The 16,166-nt window shown below is 60.6% G+C and overlaps 1 protein-coding gene across 1 annotated transcript in view; it reads left to right on the plus strand.

Annotated features, from left to right (window-relative positions):
- KCNC4 (potassium voltage-gated channel subfamily C member 4) overlaps positions 1-16,009 on the plus strand; it is a 49,568-nt gene extending 33,559 nt beyond the window's left edge. Inside the window, exon 5 of the mRNA XM_068169947.1 lies at positions 14,387-16,009. Within this exon, the coding sequence (XP_068026048.1) occupies positions 14,387-14,454 (68 nt within the window). The 3' untranslated portion in view covers positions 14,455-16,009. The remainder of the gene's footprint in view (positions 1-14,386) is intronic.
- The last annotated feature ends 157 nt before the right edge of the window (positions 16,010-16,166 follow it).

Below are 16,166 nucleotides of genomic sequence, written 5' to 3' on the forward strand. Positions count from 1 at the left end.
CCTCTGGGACTGCTCTGCTCCCTTCTGGGGCTGCTCAGCTCCCTTCTGGGGCTGCTCAGCTCCCCTCTGGGGCTGCTCTGCTCCCCTCTGGGGCTGCTCTGCTCCTCTCTGGGGCTGCTCAGCTCCCCTCTGGGGCTGCTCAGCTCCCTTCTGGGGCTGCTCTGCTCCCCCCTGGGGCTGCTCAGCTCCCCTCTGGGGCTGCTCAGCTCCCCTCTGGGGCTGCTCTGCTCCCTTCTGGGGCTGCTCAGCTCCCCTCTGGGGCTGCTCAGCTCCCCTCTGGCGCTGCTCTGCTCCCCTCTGGGGCTGCTCAGCTCCCCTCTGGGGCTGCTCAGCTCCCTTCTGGGGCTGCCCAGCTCCCCTCTGGGGCTGCTCTGCTCCCCTCTGGGGCTGCTCAGCTCCCTTCTGGGGCTGCTCAGCTCCCCTCTGGGGCTGCCCAGCTCCCCTCTGGGGCTGCTCTGCTCCCCTCTGGGGCTGCTCAGCTCCCTTCTGGGGCTGCTCTGCTCCCCTCTGGGGCTGCTCAGCTCCCCTCTGGGGCTGCTCAGCTCCCTTCTGGGGCTGCCCAGCTCCCCTCTGGGGCTGCTCTGCTCCCCTCTGGGGCTGCTCAGCTCCCTTCTGGGGCTGCTCAGCTCCCCTCTGGGGCTGCCCAGCTCCCCTCTGGGGCTGCTCTGCTCCCCTCTGGGGCTGCTCAGCTCCCTTCTGGGGCTGCTCTGCTCCCCTCTGGGGCTGCTCAGCTCCCCTCTGGGGCTGCTCAGCTCCCTTCTGGGGCTGCTCTGCTCCCCTCTGGGGCTGCTCAGCTCCCCTCTGGCGCTGCTCTGCTCCCCTCTGGGGCTGCTCAGCTCCCCTCTGGGGCTGCTCAGCTCCCTTCTGGGGCTGCCCAGCTCCCCTCTGGGGCTGCTCAGCTGCCCTCTGGGGCTGCTCAGCTCCCTTCTGGGGCTGCCCAGCTCCCCTCTGGGGCTGCTCTGCTCCCCTCTGGGGCTGCTCAGCTCCCCTCTGGGGCTGCTCAGCTCCCCTCTGGCGCTGCTCAGCTCCCCTCTGGGGCTGCTCTGCTCCAGGCTCTCAGCCCCAGGGGCTCTCAGCCCTTCTTCACCACACAGATGCTGACCAGCTGCTCTGATCCTTGCCCCCTGCAGGAGCTGGGGTGGATTTTAGCAGCTCCTGCAGCTGGGATCCTCTTTCTCCTTCCCAGGGCTCCCCATGCCCTCAGCTTCCCTGGGTGGGGAGAAGGATTTAGCCTCCTGCAGCAACACTGCCCCAGTGCAGGAGGTGCTGCACAAGGGCAGGCTGCTGGGGACAGACTTCTGAGCAGGGCCTGGGGGGGCAGGAGAAGGGCTGATGGTTCTGGCACTGGCACCAGTGCAGGGCAGGTTGGTTGGGGCTGGGAGCAGCCTGCTCTGGCTGGGGATGTCCCTGGGGCCTGCAGGGGGTTGGGATGGAGGAGCTTTGAGGCTCCCTTCCCACCCAAACCATTCCAGGATCCCACCCTCTGCTGGCAGCCACTCAGCCTCTGGGCTTCAGGGCTCAGAACCTCTGCTCAAGGGGAACAGAACCTCTGCCCCAGGAAGGGACCTGGGGGCTCCATAGAGGGACCTGGGGGCTCCATGAGGGGACCTGGGGGCTGCATGAAGGGACTTGGGGGCTCCATGAAAGTCCTTGGGGGCTCCATGAGGGACCTGGGAGCTCCATGAAAGAACTTGGGGGCTCCATGAGGGGACCTGGGAGCTCCATCAAGGGACTTGGGGGCTCCATGAAGGGACCTGGGGGCTCCATGAAGGGACTTGGGGGCTCCATGAGGGGACCTGGGGGCTCCATAAAGGGACTTGGGGGCTCCATAAGGGGACCTGGTGGCTGCATGAAGGGACCTGGGAGCTCCATGAAGGGACTTGGGGGCTCCATAGAGGGACCTGGGGGCTCCATAAGGGGACCTGGGGGCTCCATAAAGGGACTTGGGGGCTCCATAGAGGGACTTGGGTGCTCCATGAAGGGACCTGGGGGCTCCATAGAGGGACTTGGGGGCTCCATAGAGGGACTTGGGTGCTCCATGAAGGGACCTGGGGGCTCCATAGAGGGACTTGGGGGCTCCATAAAGGGACTTGGGGGCTCCATAGAGGGACTTGGGGGCTCCATAAAGGGACTTGGGGGCTCCATAGAGGGACTTGGGGGCTTCATAAGGGGACCTGGGGGCTCCATAAAGGGACTTGGGGGCTCCATAGAGGGACTTGGGGGCTCCATAAAGGGACTTGGGGGCTCCATGAAGGGACTTGGGGGCTCCATAGAGGGACTTGGGGGCTCCATAGAGGGACTTGGGGGCTCCATGAAGGGACTTGGGGGCTCCATAGAGGGACTTGGGGGCTCCATAGAGGGACTTGGGGGCTCCATAAAGGGACTTGGGGGCTCCATGAGGGGACTTGGGGGCTCCATGAGGGGACCTGGGGGCTCCATGAAGGGACTTGGGAGCTCCATGAAAGGACTTGGGGGCTCCATAGAGGGACTTGGGTGCTCCATGAAGGGACCTGGGGGCTCCATAGAGGGACCTGGGGGCTCCGTGAAGGGACCTGGGAGCTCCATGAAGGGACTTGGGTGCTGCATGAAGGGACCTGGGACCTCCCTGACCCCACCTCAAGCTACCAACCTGATTTGTTCCCCTCCCCATCCCCCCTCCTGCTGCAGCCCCCCCAGAATCCCTGGCTGAGGAGAAGGCAGGGAGGAAGAGGAGGAAGCTGTGCTGGGCTTTACCCCAGTTGGGAGCCTCCCACTGAATTCCCTTGGTCTCCCTTTTGGGGCTGGGAGCTTCTGCACAAGGGCAGGCTGCTGGGGACAGACTCCTGAGCAGGGCCTGGGGGGGCAGGAGAAGGGCTGATGGTGCTGGGCCTGGAAGAGGCAGGTTCAGAGTGGAGATGCTTCAGCATCTTGCCTGCCTTGGGGCTTTTCTTCCCCCTCCCCCCTGAGCTGAAGGAGCTGGCAGGAGGAGTCAGTCACCACATCTCCAAACCAACCTCCTCAGAGTCCCACACAGGGCTGGGAAGAAGCTTTTGCCTTTTCTTTTGCTTCCCTTCTTTGCTTCCTCTCTTCCCTTGCCCCCAGCCAGAGCCAAAGGGGAGTGGAAAAGGTGGGGGGTGGGGGGTTGGGGGAACCCTTGGTGCTGGGAGCTGGATCTTGGCTCTTGGTTGACAGCAGAGAGCTGGTGCTGGGCCTGGGATGTCTTTGGCTCTGGGGTTGGGAGTGAGGCTGAGCTGCATCCACCCTCTGCCCAGGGTGTGCTGGGGGTGGTTTGTGACCCCTGTGCCACGGTGGGGATGGGTTGGCAGGGATTGGAGTTTGCATTCCTTGGACTTCTGTGCTCCAAGTGTGTTCCCTGGGGGCTTCATGGCTCCCCTCCCCCAAGACCCCCCAGGAGCTGGGCAGTGGGGTGGGGGTGGTGGCATTGAGCACTGGTGAGTTCCTCCCCTTGGGAGCAGGCTCCTCTCTGAGCAGGAGGAGCTGGAATGTCCCCAGCCTGCCTGAAGGGGAAGGTCACCCTCAGTGGTCTGAGGCTCATGAATGATTTAGCCAAGGGCATCCATTGCCTTTGGGGCTGAGCCAGGCATGAAACCCCAGCTCTGCTGCCCTGCCTCTTGCAGGAGAGGCAGAGCAGGAGGGGCTGAGCTATTGGGCAGCACTGATAGGGTCATAGAATCCTAGGGCAGGTGGGAAGGGACCCTGAAGGTCAGCCAGTCCCAATGCCTCCACCGTGGGCAGGGTTGCTTGAGATCCCCTCTCAGTCATCTCCAGGTTCAAGAGCTCAAGTCCCTCAGACAGAGGTTCTGCTGCCCTTGAGCAGATGTTCTGAGCCCTGCTAGGAGACTGCAACACCAAAGTCTGAGTCTCTGACAGCAGAGGATTAACCCTGGAGCAGATGCAGCCACAGATGCAGAGAGATCCCATCCCCTTCCCTCCCATCCCATCCCATCCCACCCCATCCCATCCCATCCCTCTCCTTGCCCCACACCAGGCTCCCAAAGCAGCTCATCTGAACACCAGAGCTGGTTCCTGGTGTGGAAATCTCTTCATGGACTCCCCCCAGGCCCTTTACCTCATCCAACCACCAGAGCTGGCTTCCTGGTGTGGAAAACCCTTGGTAGACCCCAAAAGCCTTCATTCCATCCAACCACCAGAGCTGGTTCCTGGTGTGGAAAACCCTTGGTGGACCCCAAAACCCTTCAGCTCATCCTTAACCAGCAGAGCTGGTTCCTGGTGTGGAGATCATTGATGGACTCCAAAAGCCTTCAGCTCATCCAACCACCAGAGCTGGTCTCCTGGTGTGGAAATCTCTTCATGGACTCCCTCCAAGCCCTTCAGCTCATTCAACCACCAGAGTTGGTCTCCTGGTGTGGAAATCTCTTCATGGACTCCCTCCAAGCCCTTCAGCTCATCCAGCCACCAGAGCTGGTTCCTGGTGTGGAGATCATTGGTGGACTCCCCCCAGGTCCTTCAGCTCATCCAACCACCAGAGCTGGTTCCTGGTGTGGAGATCATTGAGGGACTCCCCCCAGGCCCTTCAGCTCATCCAACCACCAGAGCTGGCTTCCCAGTGTGGAAACCCCTGGGTGGACTCCCCCCTGCCCCCCTCCCCAGCCCCCTTCCTCCCCTCTGGAGCAGGGAGGGCTGGCTGGGAGCTGCCAGGGAGCTGCTGCTGCTGCTGCTGCTGCTGCAGTTTTTAGCAGTGGAGTTATGCAACTGGGGAGGAGCAGGGATGACTAATGTGCAAAAAAGCTCCTCCAGAAGCTCCCAGCCCCAAAAGGGAGACCAAGGGAATTCAGTGGGAGGCTCCCAACTGGTGGAAAGCCCAGCACAGCTTCCTCCTCTTCCTCCCTGCCTTCTCCTCAGCCAGGGATTCTGGGGGGGCTGCAGCAGGAGGGGGGATGGGGAGGGGAACAAATCAGGTTGGTAGCTTGAGGTGGGGTCAGGGAGGCCCCAGGTCCCTTCATGAAGCACCCAAGTCCCTTCATTGAGCCCCCAAAGCCTTTCATGGAGCCCCCAAGTCCCTTCATGGAGCCCCCAGGTCCCTCTATGGAGCCCCCAAGTCCCTTCATGGAGCCCCCAGGTCCCTCTATGGGGCCCCCAAGTCATTTCATGGAGCTCCCAGGTCCCCTTATGGAGCCCCCAAGGACTTTCATGGAGCTCCCAGGTCCCTTCATGGAGCCCCCAGGTCTCTTCATGGAGCCCCCAGGTCCCCTCATGCAGCCCCCAGGTCCCCTCATGGAGCCCCCAAGTCCCTTTGTGAAGCCCCCAAGTCCCTCTATGGAGCCCCCAGGTCCCTTCACACTGGTGTAAAACTCAGCACAGCTTCCTCCTCTTCCTCTCTGCTTTCTCCTCAGCAAGGGATTTTGGGGGGCTGCAGGAGGAGGGGAACAAATCAGGTTGGTAGCTTGAGGTGGGGTCATGGAGCCCCCCAGGTCCTTTCATGAGGCAGAGGTTCTGGTCCCCTTGAGCAGAGGTTCTGAGCCCTGAAGCCCAGAGGCTGAGTGGCTGCCAGCAGAGGGTGGAATCATGGAATGGTTTGGGTGGGAAGGGAGCCTCGAAGCTCCTCCATCCCAACCCCCTGCAGGCCCCAGGGACATCCCCAGCCAGAGCAGGTTGCTCCCAGCCCCAATCAACCTGCTCTGCACTGGTGCCAGGCATGGGGCAGCTCCCAGCAGAGGTTCTGAGCCCTGGAACCCAGAGGCTGAGTGGCTGACAGCAGAGGGTTAAGCCTGGAGCAGATGCAGCCTCAGGTCCAGAGATCCCCTGTGGGGTTTGGGGAGGTTAATTGCCCTGGAGAAGGTTCTAAGGGGAGCTGGGTTGGGTCTGAGCTGCTGTCCTGATCCCTGGCAGCATGGGAGGAGCTGGAAGGGAATGCTGGAGGTCATTCACCCAAGCCAGCTAGGTGAGGTTGACCCAAGCCAGTTAGGAGAGGCTGACCCAAATCAGCTAGGAGAGGCTGAGCCAAGCCAGCTAGGAGAGGTTGACCCAAGCCAGTTAGGAGAGGCTGAGCCAAGCCAGCTAGGAGAGGTTGACCCAAGCCAGTTAGGAGAGGCTGAGCCAAGCCAGTTAGGAGAGGCTGACCCAAGCCAGTTAGGAGAGGCTGAGCCAAGCCAGCTAGGAGAGGTTGACCCAAGCCAGTTAGGAGAGGCTGAGCTAAGCCAGCTAGGAGAGGCTGAGCCAAGCCAGTTAGGAGAGGCTGACCCAAGCCAGTTAGGAGAGGCTGAGCTAAGCCAGCTAGGAGAGGCTGACCCAAGCCAGTTAGGAGAGGCTGACCCAAGCCAGTTAGGAGAGGCTGAGCTAAGCCAGCTAGGAGAGGTTGACCCAAACCAGCTAGGAGAGGCTGACCCAAGTCACCACATCAGCAGGGTCATCCCCAGCCAGCTAGGAGAGGCTGAGCCAAGCCAGCTAGGAGAGAAGAGAGAATGGGAGGAGCTGGAAGGCAATGCTGGAGGTCATCTGGTCCTAAAGCAGGGTCAGGGAAGCATAGAATCAGAGTGGTTTGGGTGGGAAGGGAGCTTCAGAGCTCCTCCAGCCCAACCCCTGCAGCCCCCAGGGACAGCCCCAACCCCAGCAGGCTGCTCCCAGCCCCACACAACCTGCCCTGCCCTGCTGCCAGCCCTGGGGCAGCTCCCAGCTCTCTGGGCAGCCTGGCACAGGCTCTCCCCACCCTCAGGGTCAAACCTTTCTCCCTTCTCTCTGCTCTGAATCTGCCTCTTTCAGTTCCAAACCATCCCCCCCCCTTGGTCCTGTCCCAGCAGGAGCTGGGGTGGCTCTGAGCAGCAGATCCCTGAAGCTCTCTCTCTGCAGCTCAGGGTTTTTTCATCTCCAAGAGTGGCCAAATTTGGCTGCCTGGAGAAGAGGATAAGAATAGAGCAAGACTATCCCAACCTTCCCCCAGATCTCCTCCCAGCTGCCTCTCTGTGTGCTAGGGGGCTGGGGAGGAGAGCAGGTTCCAGCCCAGGAGAAAGGCAGCAGGAGGCAGCCAGGCTGCAGTGAATACATCACTGAGGGGTGGGGGTGGGGGTGGGGGGCAGCTGCCTCAGCCCCCAGCTGGGAATGGAAGCAAAACCCCAAAGCCAGCTGCTGGGGAGTGAGGGCTGCCAGGGGAGGGAGCTGACTGCTGCCATCCCAGCCTGGAATGTGGAGTGTCCCATGGGGTGGAGGCAGTGCCTTCAGATGGGGGAATGGGATCTGAGATGCTGCATCCATTGGGCTGCCCTCTTGGCCCAGACCTTGCATCCATCTCCCCATCCTGCCCCCAGGCCAGGGAGGTTGTGGAGGTCCCCTCCAGGCCAGGTTGGAAGAGACCTCTTGCCTCAGTCCTTGCATCCATCTCTCCATTCTCCCTCCAAGCCAGGGAGGTTGTGGAGGTCCCTTCCAGGCCAGTTGAGAAGAGACATCCTGCCTCAGTCCTTGCATCCATCTCCCCATCCTGGCCCCAGGCCAGGCAGGTTGTGGAGGTCCCCTCCAGGCCAGGTTGGAAGAGACTTCTTGCCTCAGTCCTTGCATCCATCTCCCCATCCTCCCTCCAAGCCAGGGAGGTTGTGGAGGTCCCCTCCAGGTCAGGCTGGATGAAGACTTCTGTCCCAAACCTTGCATCCATCTCCATCCTCCCTCCAAGCCAGGGACAAGGGCTGGGAGTGCCAGGGCAAGGGACAATGGCTTTGGGCTGGGAGAGGGGAGACTGAGACTGGAGGTGAGGAAGGGAGCCAGGGAGGTTGTGGATGACCCCTCCAGGCCAGGCTGGAAGAGACTTCTTGCCTCAGTCCTTGCATCCATCTCCCCACCCTCCCTCCAAGCCAGGGAGGCTGTGGATGTCCCCTCCAGGCCAGGCTGGATGAGGCCTCTTGCCTCAGTCCTTGCATCCATCTCCCCACCCTCCCTCCAAGCCAGGGAGGTTGTGGATGTCCCCTCCAGGCCAGGTTGGATGAAGCCTCTTGTCCCAGACCTTGCATCCATCTCCCCATCATCCCTCCAGGCCAGGGAGGTTGTGGAGGTCCCCTCCAGGCCAGGCTGGAAGAGACCTCTTGCCTCAGTCCTTGCATCCATCTCCCCACCCTCCCTCCAAGCCAGGGAGGTTGTGGATGTCCCCTCCAGGCCAGGCTGGATGAAGCTTCCTGTCCCAGACCTTGCATCCATCTCCCCATCCTTCCCCCAGGCCAGGGAGGTTGTGGATGTCCCCTCCAGGCCAGGTTGGAAGAGGCTGCTGCTGAGCCTTGGGCCAGCACAGTGCTGCCAGCAGGCTGCTCCCCCCTGCCCTCCCCAGAGCCAAAGGAGGCTTTGGAGGCATTGGCACAAGCTGCCCAGGGAGGTGGGGGAGACTCCATCCCCTGAGGGGGCAGCTGGGGAGGGCTTGGAGATGTTCCTGGTTCTGGTTCCAGCTTGCAGCTCCCAGAAGTCTTTCCCAACCTTCCTGATTCCGGTTCCAGGTTGCACTGGGAGCTCTCAGAGGTCTTTTCCATCCTGCAGCTCTCAGAGGTCTTTTCCAACCTTCCTGATTCTTTGGAGGCATTGGAACAAGCTGCCCAGGGAGGTGGGGGAGACTCCATCCCCTGAGGGGGCAGCTGGGGAGCTCATGGAGATGTTGGGTGGGAGGTAGATTGAGACTGGAGAGGAGGAAGAGATTCTTGAGAGTGAGGCTGGGGAGACTCTGGCACAGGCTGCCCAGGGAGGCTGTGGCTGCTCCCTTCCTAGAGGTGTTCAGGACCAGGCTGGATGAGGCCTTGAGCAGGCTGAGCTGGGGGGAGGTGTCCCTGCCCATGGCAGGGGGTTGGAGCTGGCTGAGCTTTAAGGTCCCTGTGACTGGGAGGTTGGGCAGCAGGGGAGAGGAGCTGAGTGTGAGCTTCAAACTGTTTCTGCTGTGGTACTGCTTGGAGTGGAATGGAATGGGATAGGATAGAATGGGATATGATAGAATTTACCAGGTTGGAAGAGACCTTTGAGCTCACCAAGTCCAACCTCTCCCCCAGCACCATCTGAGCAACTCAACCATGGCACCAAGGGCCTCATCCAGGCTCTTCCTAAACCCCTCCAGGGATGGGGACTCCACCACCTCCCTGGGCAGCACATCCCCAGGGCCAATCTCTCTTGATGGGAAGAATTTCTTCCTCCCCTCCAGCCTGAACCTCCCCTGGCACAGCTTGAGACTGTGTCCTCTTGTTCTGGTGCTGGCTGCCTGGCAGAAGAGCCCAACCCCCACCTGGCTCCAACCTCCCTGCAGGGAGTTGCAGAGAGCAAGAAGGTCTCCCCTGAGCCTCCTCTTCTGCAGGCTAAGCAACCCCAGCTCCCTCAGCCTCTCCTCCCAGGGCTGTGCCCCAGACCCCTCCCCAGCTTTGTTGCCCTTCTCTGGACACCTTCCAGCAGCTCAACCTCTTTCCTGCCCTGAGGAGCCCAGAGCTGGCCACAGGACTCCAGGTGTGGCCTCAGCAGTGCTGAGCACAGGGCAGGATGAGCTCCCTGCTCCTGCTGCTTCCATCCCCGGGCTGCTGTGCAGAGCTGGTTGGGGGGCTCACTGCTGCCTCTTTTATTCTTGGGAGATGCCCTGAAAGGGGCTGAGGGGAAGAGAAAAGGCTCTCAGGCAGCCGGGCAGGAGGTGAAGATGTCAGGAGAGTAATTGCTCTGCCCAGAAGCAGCCTTGCTTGCTGGCTCTCCCCCAGCAGCACTGCCAGGAAGGGAGGGTGGAAAAAGCAAGCAAGGAAGCAAGCTGCTAAATCCTCAGTGCTTTATTTCATGGCTGTAAAAAAGAAGCAGCCCCAAAGCACCCCCAGCTCCCCTCCCCCAGCCCAAACCTCTCTATAAATACAAACAAATAAACTTACATAACCCCCAACCCCCCTCAAAGCAGCTCCCAGCCCCCTGCCCCTGCTGCCGAGGAACAGGCAGGGAGCAGAGGCAGAGGCAAAATAAGAGGCAGTTGGGCTTATAAATAGCAACCTCCCAGCTCCCAGTCTGGTGCTTGGGCACCTCCAGCCCGGGCAATCTGATCCTCAGGTTCAGCCTCCAGCCAGAAAGGGAAAGGTAAAAAGGAGGCTCAGGAAGCTGCTGGCAAAAACGGCAGGGGGCGAGGGGGAGGCGCTGGGGGCTGGAGGGGGCAGAGGCCTGGGGCAGGGAAGGTGGAGGAGGGGGGTGGGGAGGGGGAAAAGGGAAAGGAAGACCTCTGAGAGCTGCAGGTTGGAAAAGACTTCTGAGAGCTGCAGCTGCAAGGTGGAAATGGAATCAGGAAGGTTGGAGAAGACCTCTGAGAGCTGCAGGTTGGAAAAGACCTCTGAGAGCTGCAGGATGGAAAAGGCTTCTGAGAGCTGCAGGTGCAAGCTGGAAACAGGATGAGGAAGGTTGGGAAAGACCTCTGAGAGCTGCAGGGTGGAAAAGACCTCTGAGAGCTGCAGGTGCAAGCTGGAAACAGGATGAGGAAGGTTGGGAAAGACCTCTGGGAGCTGCAGGTTGGAAAAGACCTCTGAGAGCTCCAGGTGCAAGATAGAAACAGGATGAGGAAGGTTGGGAAAGACCTCTGAGAGCTCTCAGTGCAACCTGGAACCAGAATCAGGATGGTTGGGAAAGACCTCTGAGAGCTGCAGGTTGGAAAAGACCTCTGAAGGCTGCAGGTACAAGCTGGAAACAGGATCATGAAGGTTGGAAAAGACCTCTGAGAGCTGCAGGGTGGAAAAGATCTCTGAGAGCTCCCAGTGCAACCTGGAAACAGGATCAGGAAGGATGGAAAAGATCTCTGAGAGCTCCAGGTGCAAGCTGGAAACAGAATCAGGAAGGTTGGAAAAGACCTCTGGGAGCTGCAGGATGGAAAAGACCTCTGAGAGCTGCAGGTACAAGCTGGAAACAGGATGAGGAAGGTTGGGAAAGACCTCTGAGAGCTGCAGGTGCAAGCTGGAAACAGGATGAGGAAGGCTGGAAAAGACCTCTGAGAGCTCCCAGTGCAACCTGGAAACAGAATCAGGATGGTTGGGAAAGACCTCTGAGAGCTGCAGGTTGGAAAAGACCTCTGAAGGCTGCAGGTGCAAGATGGAAACAGGATCAGGAAGGTTGGGAAAGACCTCTGAGAGCTGTAGGATGGAAAAGACCTCTGAGAGCTGCAGGTTGGAAAAGACCTCTGAAGGCTGCAGGTGCAAGCTGGAAACAGAATCAGGAAGGTTGGGAAAGACTTCTGGGAGCTGCAGGATGGAAAAGACCTCTGAGAGCTGCAGGTTGGAAAAGACCTCTGAAGGCTGCAGGTGCAAACTGGAAACAGGATGAGGAAGGTTGGGAAAGACCTCTGGGAGCTGCAAGCTGGCACCAGAACCAGGAGCATCTCCAAGCCCTCCCCAGCTGCCCCCTCAGGGGATGGAGTCTCCCCCACCTCCCTGGGCAGCTTGTTCCAATGCCTCCAAAGCCTCCTTTGGCTCTGGGGAGGGCAGGGGGGAGCAGCCTGCTGGCAGCACTGTGCTGGCCCAAGGCTCAGCAGCAGCTCTCTGCCTCAGGGGGAGGATGCTCAAGGCAGGCGGTGGCTTTGTCTGGGGGGGAGGGGGGGGAAGAGGTCAGCAATTAACCACCCCCCAGATCCTTGGCTGCTGTTATTCCTCCTCAGTGCTGCTAAGGTGTTTGGCTTGGCTTGGCTTCGCTGTTGCTTTGCTTTCCATCTGCCGAGGCTGAGGAGCTGCGTTCCAAGGCAGGTCCCTGGAGGATGTGGGCAGCAGGTCCAGGAGCTCACACCCAGAGTGCCTTGGAACAGGGGAGGAGGAGATGGGAGATAAAAGCTGAGCCGTGCCCCTGGCAGATCAATCGCCCTGAGGGGGAAGGTTTCTCACCCTGCCCACAGCTTTTAGCTGCTCACAGGGAGTGATCCAGGCAGCAGCCAGGAGCTCTGCCAGCCCCTGCTTCGTGCAAGGGCAAGGCTGGAGCCCAGGCTGCTGCTGTGGGTTGCTGCTGAGTCTCCTGAACTGGTTCATGGTTGCAGAAAGGGAGGTGGAGACCTCTCCTGCAAGCCCTGGGGACTGTAAGGCCAAGGGACTTTAATCCCAAAGGACATTAAGACCAAGGAATTTAAGACCAAGGGACTCTAATCCCAGGGGACTCTGATCCTGAGGGGTTTTCTGGGCTGTGGGGCTCTGCAAAGCCTCCAGAGCAGGGCACTGCTCACCCAGCATCTTAGAATCATGGATGAGGAGCTGCAATGTCCACAGGGACAGCCCAGGGATGCTCTCCCCACTGTATGCCCTCATAATCTGAGCACATCTTGGGTTGGAAGGGACCTTAAAGGACATCTAAAGAACATCACAACTATGGTGAAAAGCTCTGGGGCTGTGAGCAGAATTGAGTCCAAATGATCCTAGAATGGCTTGGGTTGGAAGGGACCTTAGAGCTCATCCAGCTCCAGCCCCCTGCCATGGGCAGGGACACCTCCCACCAGCACAGCTTGCTCAGGGCCTCATCCAGCCTGGCCTTGAACACCTCCAGGCTTGGAGCCCCCACAGCCTCTCTGGATGAGGGATGAGATCTTTATGCTGGTGGAAAGAAGGCACTTGTGGAGCTGTGCTTTGGCTCCTGGAGGGAGAAGCCTCCAGCAGAGTGATTGAGGCAGCAGCCAGGAGCTCTGCCAGCCCCTGCTTCGTGCAAGGGCAAGGCTGGACCCCAGGCTGCTGCTGTGGGTGGGTGGAAGCCAGCTCAGGAGCTGGTCAGGTCAGGAGCTGCATCCAGAATCCCTGGGTGGAAGAGGGCAGCTCTGTGCCTTATGGGGTGGATCAGGCCCTGCCTGACCTGGCAGATGGGTGCTGGGGTGACTCAGAGCTCCAATCAATGGTGATTAATTCAATGATAAGGAGAGGGAAGAGAAGGAGAGGAGAGAGAGAGAGAAGCCCAAAGCACTGCAGGCTGTTAGTGCAGCAGGCTTGGCTTTGGGACATCTGGCCTGGGGGGTTTGGGCCAGGAGCAGCTTCCTGGGAGGAGGGGGCTGCCCTCCTGTGGGGGCTGCCCTCCTGTGTGGCCTGCTCTGGGGGGTCCTGCTCTGCCTGAGGGCTTGCTCTGGATCATCTCCTGAGCTCCCTTCCAAGCCCTGGGGGATCCTTCCCTGGGATCCTCCAAACTGCCTCAGCTCCAGGGCAGGTTTCTCCTGGGGAGCCTTTGCCCAGCTCTCCAGCTCTGGCTCTCCTCCCAGGCCTTGGAAAACCACTTTTTGCCCTGGTTTGCTGAAGGACTAGCAGCAGCATTTCCCCCCTCTGGCAGCAGCATTTCCCCCCTCTAGCTTCATTTCCCCCTCTAGCAGCTTCATTTCCCCCCTCTGGCAGCAGCATTTTCCCCCTCTAGCTTCATTTTCCCCCTCTAGCAGCAGCATTTTCCCCCTCTAGCAGCTTCATTTCCCCCTCTAGCAGCTTCATTTCCCCCCTCTAGCTTCATTTTCCCCCTCTAGCAGCTTCATTTTCCCCCTCTAGCTTCATTTTCCCCCTCTAGCAGCTTCATTTTCCCCCTCTAGCTTCATTTCCCCTCTCTAGCAGCTTCATTTCCCCCCTCTAGCAGCTTCATTTTCCCCCTCTAGCTTCATTTCCCCTCTCTAGCAGCTTCATTTCCCCCCTCTAGCAGCTTCATTTTCCCCCTCTAGCTTCATTCCCCCCCTCTAGCAGCTTCATTTCCCCCTCTAGCAGCTTCATTTCCCCCTCTAGCAGCAGCATTTCCCCCCCTAGCTTCATTTCCCCCCTCTAGCTGCATTTCCCTCCCTCTAGCTGCATTTCCCCCCTCTATCAGCTTCATTCCCCCCTCTCTAGTTTCATTTCCCCCCTCTAGCTGCATTCCCCCCCTCTATCAGCACCATTCCCCCCCTCTAGCTTCATTTCCCCCTTCTGGCAGCAGCATTTCCAACCCCAGCTGCATTTCCCCCCTCTATCAGTACCATTTGCCCCCTCTAGCTTCATTTCCCCCCTCAAGCTTCATTCCCCCCCTCTGGAGCAGGCTGTTTCACTTCGTGGCTGCTCAGTTTGCCTCCCCCTGCCAAGCTGGGGGGGTCCCTGCAATCACAGAGGCCGGCACAGACCTTTCAGCTCCTCCACTCCATCCATTCTCTGTCTCTGCCAAGGCTGGGGCTGAACCCTGGCCCTGCAGCACAGCTCTGCAGCTTTGAGACCCCTCCAGGGATGGGCATTCAGCCACCTCCCTGGGCAGCCTGGGCCAGGCTTTGAGAGCCCTTTCAGGGGAGAAGTCTCTGCTGCTGTCCAACCTAAACCTCCCCTGGGGCAACCTGAGGCCATTTGCTCCTCTCTTATCGCTTGTTCCCGGGGAGAGGAGACCAACCCCCTCTACCCTCAGGGAGCTGCAGAGCTCAGTCTCCCTCTCCTCCCTCCTCTTCCTCCGCGGGCAGCTGATGGGAGCCTGTCTAACGCTGTGGTTAATTAACCCCTTGTGTCTTCAGTTGCAGATACCTGCCAGGATGTCCTCTCTTCCAGTTACCCCCAGGGTGAGGTGGTCACCTTCTCCTGAGCCCTGGCTGGATGCAGGCAGTGCCCCGGCGAGGGAGGCTGTCCCTGGGGGCTGCTGTCCCTGGGGGCTGCTGTCCCTGGGGGTTGCTGTCCCTGAGGGAGGCTGTCCCTGGGGGCTGCTGTCCCTGAGGGATGCCTTTCCTGAAGGATGCTCACTCTGAGGGATGCCTTCTCCAAGGTGGAAGGCTGTGTGCCCAGAGGGATGCTCTCCCCACGGTGGAGGGATGCTGTCCCCGGGGCTAAGAGATGCAGTCCCCAGGGCCAAGGGATGCAGTCCCCAGGGCCAAGGGATGCAGTCCCCAGGGCCAAGGGATGCTGTCCCCGAGGCTAAGGGATGCTCTCCCCAAGGGATGCAGTCCCCAGGGCCAGGGGATGCAGTCCCCAGGGCCAAGGGATGCTCTCCCCAAGGGATGCAGTCCCCAGGGCCAAGGGCTGCAGTCCCCAAGGCTGGCACCTGCATTCCCACAGGGATGCTCTCCCCAAAGCCCAGGGGTTGCTCTCCCTGGCTGCATTCCCCAGGGCACTTCCCAAAGCAGAGGGATTCTTGTTCCAAGGCTGGGACATGCATTCCCTCAAGGATGTTCTTCTCCCCAAAGGCCAGGGATGCTCTCCCCACAGCAGAGGGATGCTCTCCCTAAGCCTGGGACATGCATTCCCCCTGGGCTGGTCTCTCCAAAGGCCAGGGATGCACTTCCCAAGCCTGGGACATGCATTCCCCCTGGGATAGTCTCTCCAAAGGCCAGGGATGCACTTCCCAAGGCTGGGACATGCTTTCCCCCAGGAATGTTCTCTTCAGAGCCCAGGGATGCTTCCCCCCCAAGGCTGGGACATGCATTCCCCAAGGAATGCTCTCTTCAGAGCCCAGGGATGCACTTCCCAAGGCTGGGACATGCATTCCCCAAGGAATGCTCTCTTCAGAGCCCAGGGATGCACTTCCCAAGGCTGGGCCATGCTTTCCCCCAGGAATGCTCTCTTCAGAGCCCAGGGATGCACTTCCCAAGGCTGGGCCATGCTTTCCCCAAGGAATGCTCTCTTCAGAGCCCAGGGATGCTTCCCCCCCAAGGCTGGGCCCTGCCTTCCCTCGAGGATGCCCTCCCCAAGCAGAGAGAAGCTTCCCCAGGGCTGGGCCATGCCTGCCCCCTGGGATGCTCTCCCCAGGGAGCTTTGCTTGCCCCCGCAGCAGCTCCAGCTCCACCGTCAGGGGGAGGCTGGCAGCCGGAGCTCCCCAACCCCCACCCCGAGAGGTCCCCCAGGGCAGCAGGGCCGGGAGGGAGGGGGGGCCCCACTGCCCTGCCTGCTGCCAGCCCTGCCATGTAGATGCTGCCCAGCTCCCCTGCACCCCCTGGGCTGTCCCCCTGCCCTCTCCCACGCTTTGGGGTGCACCTCACCCACCCCACCCCCCGGAGACTCGCCGGCTGCACCGAGACACCACCCACGGCTCCAGCCCTGCTCTCATCCCCTCCAGCAGCAAACAGCCACGGGGGGAGCCTGCCCTGGGGCTCTGGAGGCTCCATCCGAGGTGCCACGAGTGGCTGAGTGCCACCATCAGCTCCTGTCCCGTGGGTGCTGCCCCCAGGGTGCAGGCCCTGGGGGGCCTGGGGGGGAGGGGGAGGGGGAGGAGGGGGCGAGTTGGGGTGCAGGGATGGGGTTGGGAAGCAAGAGGTGGAGGAGGTGGGGTGAAGCTGGTTGGCCTGGAAGGCTCAGTGTCTTTGA

Source organism: Melanerpes formicivorus, unplaced genomic scaffold (assembly GCF_026170545.1).
Source record: "Melanerpes formicivorus ecotype bairdi unplaced genomic scaffold, bMelFor1.0.p_v2 SCAF_250, whole genome shotgun sequence".
NCBI lineage: Eukaryota > Metazoa > Chordata > Aves > Piciformes > Picidae > Melanerpes > Melanerpes formicivorus.